Below are 9,264 nucleotides of genomic sequence, written 5' to 3'. Positions count from 1 at the left end.
GAGTAAATTACAAGAAAAAGTTTGTTAATAAGGAAGCAAGAGCTTTTAGCTCTTACAGTAATATATTCAATGATCTGCAAAAAATACACAAGAGAGAAAAATCCCAGATCTCATAGCACTGAATTTATTAACAATTTGCCATCACTCACTCCTCAGTGAAGCACAACTTGATTGGAATAATAAAACCACACTATTCAGGTTAGTTATTTAGAGTGGGAAAACCCCCCATATTGTGGGGAATACTAGTGGTGTGAGAGCACTGGAGATGCTGCAAACCCTAGAGTTTATTTTCTGGTCTACTCTGCATTCATTGCATGACTTCCCATAGACTTCTATAGTACTGGATTGAACTCTTTGACGTTTCTCTTTGTTTCTCTACAAAGTGGCTTCTAGCCTAGAAGACTCCTTTGTGATCTCCTTGTGAGCAATTGAATAGATATATAAAATGTGACTGTGGGCACAATGTTTAGAAATGATCCTATGTTTGAGGTACAGGGCAGGGTTTACTGAGGCTTGACTATGAAACAAATAGAATCATAGCATGGTTTGAGTTGGAAGGGACCTTAAAGGACATCTAGATCCAGCTCCCCTGCAGTGGACAGGGACACCTTCCACTGATCCAGGTTCCACAGAGCTCCATCCAAACTGGTCTTGAACTCCTCCAGTGATCGGGCATCCACAACTTCCCTGGGCAGTGCCTCACAACCCTCAGAAGAGGTTTTTTCCTAACACCTATCTAACCTGCTCTCTTGCAATTTGAACCCATTGCTTGGTTCCCTCCAGACCTTCGTCACCATGGGAAGGGGACCCCGACCGAAACAGTCACTGCCTCTGACCCCAAAGCCCTCGAGCCTTCCACTGATGAGTCCTACTAAACGTGAAGTGGGAACTCAGACACCGCAGCCCAAGCAAACCACTGCAGCCACCGGCTGGTGCCTGTTGCTTGGAGCCCCTGGCGTGGGGCGGGTCTCGGCGCACCCTGTCCTTGGGGTAAGGAATTCTTGTCAGAGAGCAAGCCGCCTGTTCCCAGGGCCTGGGGCCCACGCGGCCCGGGGGCCGCAGCCGCGTCCCGGCGCTGTGCGCGCTCCGGGGGCTCCGCGTCGGCCCTTGCGGCACGGGCTGACGTCAGCGTCCGCGGCGGCCAGGGCGGGGCGGGGCGGGCGCTCCGCAGCACGGCGGGGCGCGGGGCAGCCGGGGCACCGAGCGGGGCAGCGCCGGGCGGGCGGGCGCCGGGCAGCCCGGCCGTGCTCCTGCCCATCCCTGCGCCCGGCCGGAGCCATGGAGGAGTTCCTGCAGCGCGCCCAGTCCCGGCTGGTGAGTCACGGCGCGGGGCAGCGGGCGCGGGACTTCGCCCGACTTACCGGGGACTGCAGCCGTCGGCCGCGCCTCCGCAGCCCCGGGTGCGGGTGCTCTCCGAAACTTCTGGGGACAGTGTTATGGTCCTCCCGGGCGGACGGCGGGCAGGGGATGGGGCTGGTGACCTTCGCAGCGGCTGGGGCTGCGGCGTGTTTTGGGGGTGCGTTTTCTTCTCACACCGTGCTGCCCTCTAATTACTGCTGAATAATGCTGTGCTTTGCGAACCCACGAGCCCGTGTCTGACAGGCATTGCGGGAGGTGTCAGCATGCCGTTTGAGGATTATTTGCGCGTTTCTTGGGACTTCGAGATGCATCAAGTTGCATAGTTGAAGGGAGGGTAATAATACGCGAAGTCGCTGGAGAACTGTTGTTTCTGTGGTCTAAACGGCACTGGCAGTAGGGGATAAGTTTGGGTAAGCAAGATATTAAATAATCACACAATATGCAAAGATTGCCAAGGTTCAGCATCATAATTGTGTCTCAGTAGTCATCGGTCGTCAGTACCGTGGTAGGAATCCCAGAGGTAGATAGATCCTATTCTCAGGCGGCTTGTTGGTAGGGCTGTGCTGAAACTGCCGAGTATTTATTTTGTTTACAGTGACAGTTAATCTACCCCAGACAGTGCGTGCTCTTTTCCCCCTTATGCAGACTCCAAAAGTAGGATGTTTTAAAGACTGGGATGGTCTTAGGCCAACTTGTTTTCCATTCTGATTTTCTCTGCAAAACTCGATTTTACTGACTTCTTACCTTTCACGTGTAGCCTGCATGCCCACTAGCTCTCCAGCTATAAGAAATGTGTTCAGTTATAGGAGTAGGGCTGGATTTATCCCATGCCTGCTTGTTTTATCCTGTGTATTTTATTTGGGTATTTGGTACTTGCAGGGCCTTCCCAGTTTCATAGATCTGTTGAGAATCTCTGGAGAGGGAGCAGTCATAAGCCCAAGATGCTCTTTGACAGATGTGGTTCTGTATCTAAAATGATTTGTAGAAAATTATTTGTTACACTATCCATTCTTGGCATGCATTGTTGGAAATCAGAGAATCAACTAATTTTTTTAAGGAGTGGAGAAAGAGATGGAAAATGAATCCCTTGGTGGCTTCTTTAACTGTGTTGTCGGACATTAAGGGTAAATAAACATGCAGTGTGTAATTCTGGTCACATGCCAACAGAAGGTGTTTTAGAATGTATTTTTAGGAGTTTTTAGAATATTTCCCTTAGGTTTTCATATAAGCAGTTGCAGTATTGGTGGCCCTCTTAAAAGATACTGCACAGTGCAGTTACAAATTCTTAATACATTTTTCACATTAGACATTCATGTATTACAAAATTTGAGATGGAGATGGTGATTTGTCAAAAACACTGCTCAAGAACATCATAGGTAGTCTTTCTTGATAGACATTAATTGTGCAGCAATAATGTTTCCCATTAGTAAGTGGCAAGCAGTAAGAACAATTTGTTTACCTCTAAAAGCAAACAATTGCACTAATCTTCCTGAATAGCTTTTGATGATCACAAAGGAGTTGTCTAGAAAACCAGAACTGAAAGAGGCCCATGGAGAATAGATAAAATTATTTCTTTCATTTAGATCAAGGGAGGGGCACAGCAACTGAACACACCACAGGAACACCTTTATATTCCTGTAACGTGTGTTTTCAAAAGAAATGCAGAATTCTCTTTGTACCTTCTGAATCGTGGGAGGAAAAGACATGTTTTGGAGGAGGCCTCCTCTACAAGAGTGGTATTGTGGCAGGAGAGTGTCTTTCAGACTCCATCTATGGGCATATCAGCAGAGCGTGGCTGGGGATGAAGCATCTTAGCACTGGTGTGTTCCGTTCAAAACAGATCCATAAATCTTACAGGTTGTCTTCAATTTGCCAGTTTACTCTGTACTACAGTGACCTGAAAGGGGTAACCCAGAAAAATTCAAGATTTACATTCTGCAGCAGGAGAGGCTGATGGTGTGTTTTCCTTTCAGCTTGTTCAGGCCTTTTGTGGGCAATCTCTCAGCTGGTAGCCATAGGCTGAGTTGAGGCAAAGCAATGAGCAGTCTTTGTTTTGACACTGATGTGAGGTAAAGCTGTTCAGGGGAATGACTAAGGAGGAAGGAGCTGCTGTGTGTTGTGCTACTGCAGCCATATCTGTGGAAGATGCTAAAAGACCTACAGTTGTATCTGAGAGGCCTGTTGATGCCAACGTCACAGTGCTGGCATCTCACACCACAGGTATTCTTGTTAGGTTAAACAGATTACAGTGTGCTGACTACGTGCCTGCTCCTCAGCATGAGTAAAGGAAAATTTTCACCAGAAGAACAGTTACAGTTGCTCCAGACCATGCAGGGGAACCTATTACAGGAAGTGCTTTGTCATTCATTTGGGTCTGGATCCAGCCACAATATTAATCAAGGCTATTTATCTGCATGGAGGAAATTACAGCCTTGGACTGTGATGCACAAAGGGCATGCTTGTTTTTTGTTTTCCAAGTCTTTGTGTTGTGTACCTTCATCGATTGTTGAGAGGAAAATTCTCTGTGTATTATCTATTAATAATAAAGCCTCAACTAGACTATTCCTTCTTAGAAAACAATGGATTTTGCTTTCATAGCTTGTAAAACACCCTCAGTAATTTTCAGTATCAATCTTTAAAGTTGTTACATATAATCTATGTAAAACCAAGGAGGCAAAATTTTTGAAGGCAATACATGATGGGATATAAGAAATACCATACTGACATTTTTTTCACATTTATGGTTCAGTTCTGCAGGTTTTTCTCCTTTTTTTTGTAAGTCTAGTAATAAAGCGACAATAGGTGAAACTAGATGAGATCAAAGGTCCTTCTAAACCATTCTGTCTTGTCTAGTGGGAGATTATAAACAGTAGAAGACACAGGCTGATCAGGTGTTGAAAGCTTAGATCAAAATGTATAGCTGAACTAACATGTTAGCCACAGCTAGAACCATCTTCCATACATTCGGCTATGACATGTGCTTGGGTTTTTTTATGCTTTGGCTTCAACAAAATCCCTGAGACAGTGAGTTTTGCAGTTTTATCACGTGCTTTGTTTGACAGTGACAATATTCCTCTTTGTTTGCTTTAAATTGCCTGACAATTTCAATGTGTATTCTATGATGGTTCTACCTGAGTGAGTATTTTTATTTCACTTTGTCTCTGGCCTTTAATTAAGTAGTACCATATTCTCCTTGTCTTCTTTGAGACATTTTTAAGCTAAAGTTTTCTGTTGCCTCTTCATACATGAGCATAAGTCTATCACTCTGCTCATCTTTGTGCCCTTTCTCTGAAGATTTCATTTAACTGTTTGAAAGCTGGGGAGCCCAGAACCGCCTGTCAGGTTTAAGTCATAACAGCATAAAAGACTGACAGTAGTACAATTGTCTTCTCTCTTTTTTTTTTTCTTTTTCAATTTTCTTAAGGGTTCTTGCTATCCTACTGACTCTGTTTTATTGTCAGAAGGCATTTTTCTAATGCTTTCAGAGTATCAGTAATGTGAATTCATGATGTTTTTGCTGCTTAGTAATGCCTTTTTTAAAGCTCATCTGACAGTGTACAGCATCTCAGTACAGTTAAAAGGGAAGACTGGTTGTTTTCTCACATTTTCCCTACTCTGCACTTCTTGGCCTTCAATTCCATTTACTGTTTTATTTCCTAGTTACTCATTGTCATGAGTCCTTTCTGCAGTTCTTGTAGCCAGTTACAGATTTGACTCTCCTAAATAATCTAGTATTGTCTGCAGCTTTCCCCACCTCAAAATTTCCCTGCCTTTCCTACTAGAAGTAATATTATTTATTATTTATGGATATGAGAAACAGCACATATCTTAGCACATATTCTTTTGGAGAATCCTTCATGGTTATTATTCACTGAAAAACTGACCATTTGTTCCTTTCCTTTTTTTCCTGAACTTTTAATTCTGTGGTATGTCGTGAAAGGATGACACCCCTTTTTTCTTGGGTGATTTTGTTTCTTTATTGGCTTGTAGGAAACTTCAGTAATATTTTGGAAGATCCAAATGCAATACTTGCTGTCCTTCTCTGCATGCTTATTGAGTTATTTAAGAACTTTACTAAACTTTAAACAATTTTGTACAAAAAATGTCATGCTTTACAAACATTGTCTTTTCCCAGCTGTATTATGGTCTTAATCTCTTGGGATTAGACTCTTTCAGGTACAGGCAATCCATCCAGATGGAGAAGAGTTACTGATCAGTCAGTATAAAATTTTGTATAATTTATTCAAGAAAACAAATCAAAGGTTTAAGGTTTCAGTGGTGTGGCTTCAGACTGATTATCAGAGCAGTTATCAAGATGTTAAAGTCAATCAAATAGAGAACTAAGCATTCAGAAAGTACTTCCTCAGTAATTCTCTGACATGGAATGCTGTGTACCAAGGAAGGTACTTAAATTAGGTATTTTCCAAGTAATCTTACATGCTTCAGACTGTTACAGTGAAGTGGAATGACTGTGAGAAGCTAAATCAAGGGAATATGTCAAGAAAGAAGCTGTAAGAATTTTAAAAACAAATTTACAGAATTGCCTCTGAGAGATACTGAAACAAGGACTGCCAGAGAGTGCTTTTCCCCTGGCTTTAGGTCTGTGCCTAAGGGAGAACCTAATGCTTTGTATGCTGGCTTCAGGGAAGTCAGAGAGCAGAATGAGCTCCAGAAAGGCTTAATGTGCTGATGATACTGAGATAACCACATACTGCAGCAAAGTGCTTCAAACTAGTAATTGAAGGATGGTCATCCTCCTGCAGAGAATAGCAAATTAGCTGGGGAAATAATCTTTCTAAATGCTATGTCATCTTCAGCAGTTAACGGTATTTGGAAAAAAAACCCCAAACCCTCTAAAAATTGAAGTTCTTTTAGTCCCTTGCTGATACAAGAGAAGAGACCAGAATGCGAGACCAGTGTTACACCTGGCAGGGTACACACTGGACAAATGGGGTATTCCGAGCCCAGACAGGTGTGCCCAAATAAATACTGGACTGTGTGACTGGACATTTTCCAATCTGAGGAAAATATAACCGAGGGCCAGACCCTTGACCAGGGAGATGCCCTTGAGAATAGTTAAAAAGGCTTTTAAGGCACTGCTTTGATAGATATGAAAAATGAATGTTGTGCTTGTTTCTGAGGCACAGAAGTTCAAAGAACAGTTAGTGATGATGGCATGACTTGAGTAGATTTATGTGACCGCAGTTTAAAAACAAGCTGAGTCACTTACATGCTTATTCATAGTGCTTCTTATTTTCTTATCTGGAGGTTTGTTTTTTTTTTTTTTTATCAATGGTTACTGTAATGGTTTATACAGGCAGTGGTTACTTTGAAAATAGTATTTGATTTAGTTGGAATAGTTTTGGCTTTACAGGAAGTGAGAAACACTACAGAAGTTAAGCAGAAGTTATTTTCCCAGAAACTGCTGAACATCTCCAAGCTGAGAAGTAAAAAAGCTTTTAAACATTTAGACAAGGAATCAAGTCTTACCCTCTCACGTGTCTTCTTTGCATTCATCCAGCAGCACACAAGGGACTTGACTCCACTTAGCAAGGCACTTATGCTATGTAAGAATTAAAGAGTATGAGTAATGATATTGACTCCAGTTGGTAAGCTCAGATATACAAGTTGTGCATACACCTAAAATGGTTGCAGAATCAGAGTATTACGGCTGATTAACATTTTATTACTTAAACCTGTCAGAAGAAATCATGCAGCAGCAGCTATGGAGTCAGTGTTTATTAGTAATAAGTAAAAAAAGAATAAGCATTGCACTAGCATAATTCTTAGGTAAATTTTTAAACAAAGCAAAGTTATGAGCAGTTACAGTAATATTGAAGGGTAGGTTTTTGTTATCATGCTACATTTTTAAGTGGAATACTCCCTTCTTTTATGGGTACCACATAATCAGAAATATTTCTTAACTGGAAAAGAATTCAGGGAATCATAAGAAAAATATTTAAAGAATTGATGTCCAAGAAGTAAAAAGAGCTCCGCATAAAACTTGATTAAATTCCTGTGTCACTGAGACATGAGAACAGTCTGGATCTATGAATTGCTAGAAGCAGTGCAAAGAAAGGAAGGAATCTTTCATTCAGAAACATAGGTATAAATATGTAATTACAAAATAGTCAGCAGAAGCTTAATAAAGAGGCTATTTCCAGAAAGTTAGGTCTATTAACAAGGAAGACAGTTTCCCAGAGGAGTGAGAGAAAGCCTCTGCATATAAGCAAACCAAAATAAAACCTGAATTGGATGAACATATGTAAAACTGCTTTAAAAAGCAACGTGTAATTGTAAGGAAAATATATTGGGTCATTTAATAGCCTTTCATAGTTCCAGTGAAGTCAGAGAGACTACAAACATGTGGCAGAAATGGAGAATTAAAAATGCTTTTCCCCCATGGATTTTCGTGGTTTGGGATGACAGAAATAGCATTTTTAAACAATTATCTACATACCTTGCTTTTTCTTCAGTCTCTGGTGCAGTGATAAGTGAAGCACACCATATTGGTAATGATTAGGACAAATTCTGTCTTGGTTAACTTTTCAGGTGTTGAATCATTGTGTATGTAGCTGAGATACTTTATATTTTGTTCTACACACAAATAAATTCCAAAGGCATTTCAGTGTAGTAGGGTATTTGCTAGGGTATCACACAACTATTAAAGTGTGGCCATGATTCTGCTGTGCTAGATTGCATGCAAATACTTAATTAAAAAATCATTTCAGTTCCTATCTTGGGAGTCTGTTGGACATAGATTGAGTGGATCAATCCAAAGTAGTACTGTGGTGGTAATAGTTAGTTTTATGTTTCCTAACCTATTAGTTAGCATTTTAGCAAATGGCAGTTTTGCATAGGAGTTATAAAAAACCAGAAAGTTGCTGAGGTTTGGAAACATGTCTTTAAGCATAAGAACAGCATCACAGAAAAATGATATCTGACTGCTCTTTCCATTCCTCTGCTATAGACTGTCTGAAGATAAAAATGTTTCACTATTGAGTAGGAAACAGTAGATGAAGTAGGGAAGGATTTGAAAAGGTTTCAAGATGTTGTTGAGGCATTTTCTTGAACACGTTGGAGCAAGGAGGATGGGAAGAGGGAAGTCTATATAGGCAGAGTCAGAGTCAGGCTAGGAGGGGAAGGCTTCCCACAGCATGGCTGTGGAAGCTGGTATGTTACTTCTGCTGAAACCAAATAATGTTTATGTGATTAAACCATCAGGTCATGATAGCCAGAGTGTTAGCTCTGAGGGTAGGCAGGAATTAGGCCTACCCCTAGTGAGCTAAACAGGCCTGCAGGAATTTGCAGTATCTAAGTAGCGTCTAAACTGAATATGATGCCAGGATCACAGACTGGAGTTACAGGTAGGATACTTTCATGAGTTCCTTATATATCTGCGATTTATGCTCCTCTGAGAGAGAGGCTTAGTAAAAGGAGAGGGAGTAAAACCTCAGCTTTAACCGTGCTCGGGTGGACTGTATGATTGTGTTTATACTGGGAAGGTGTGAGTAGATGTGGGATTTTAGTTTGGAAAGGGTAGGACTGGAGCAGCCTGGAGTCCTGAGGGAGAGCAGACTTAGAATTTAAATGACTTCATAACATTCCTGTTACATTATTTTTCGTCAAAGATGGGCGTCTGTTCCAAAAAACAGTTAGACAGGTCCTTAACAACAGGTATGATGTCACTTGTTCTAACAAGATCCAAATAGATGGTGACACAGTAAGGACAGAGGATGGACAGTGAAAAGACTCGGAAGATTTCAGAAAATGATGACATCTGGAGGACATCAGATAGTTCTCCTCTCTTGTTTACTGAATCATTTGACAGTAACTGAATAATGTGTAATAGGCCTGATAGACCTAATGCACTGGCCCAGTTCCATCTTGCACAGTCATAACCTG

At 41.6% G+C, this 9,264-nt stretch overlaps 1 protein-coding gene across 1 annotated transcript in view; it reads left to right on the top strand.

Annotated features, from left to right (window-relative positions):
- The first annotated feature begins 1,188 nt into the window (after positions 1 to 1,188).
- PRUNE2 (prune homolog 2 with BCH domain) overlaps positions 1,189 to 9,264 on the top strand; it is a 130,963-nt gene continuing 122,887 nt past the window's right edge. Inside the window, exon 1 of the mRNA XM_041396291.1 lies at positions 1,189 to 1,314. Within this exon, the coding sequence (XP_041252225.1) occupies positions 1,279 to 1,314 (36 nt within the window). The 5' untranslated portion in view covers positions 1,189 to 1,278. The remainder of the gene's footprint in view (positions 1,315 to 9,264) is intronic.

The sequence above is a fragment of the Onychostruthus taczanowskii genome, unplaced genomic scaffold (assembly GCF_017590055.1).
Source record: "Onychostruthus taczanowskii isolate IOZ18803 unplaced genomic scaffold, ASM1759005v1 scaffold129, whole genome shotgun sequence".
Classification (NCBI taxonomy): Eukaryota; Metazoa; Chordata; class Aves; order Passeriformes; family Passeridae; genus Onychostruthus; species Onychostruthus taczanowskii.
The sequence above is the reverse complement of the archived record's forward strand: the minus strand, read 5'-3'. Positions and strand labels throughout refer to the sequence as shown.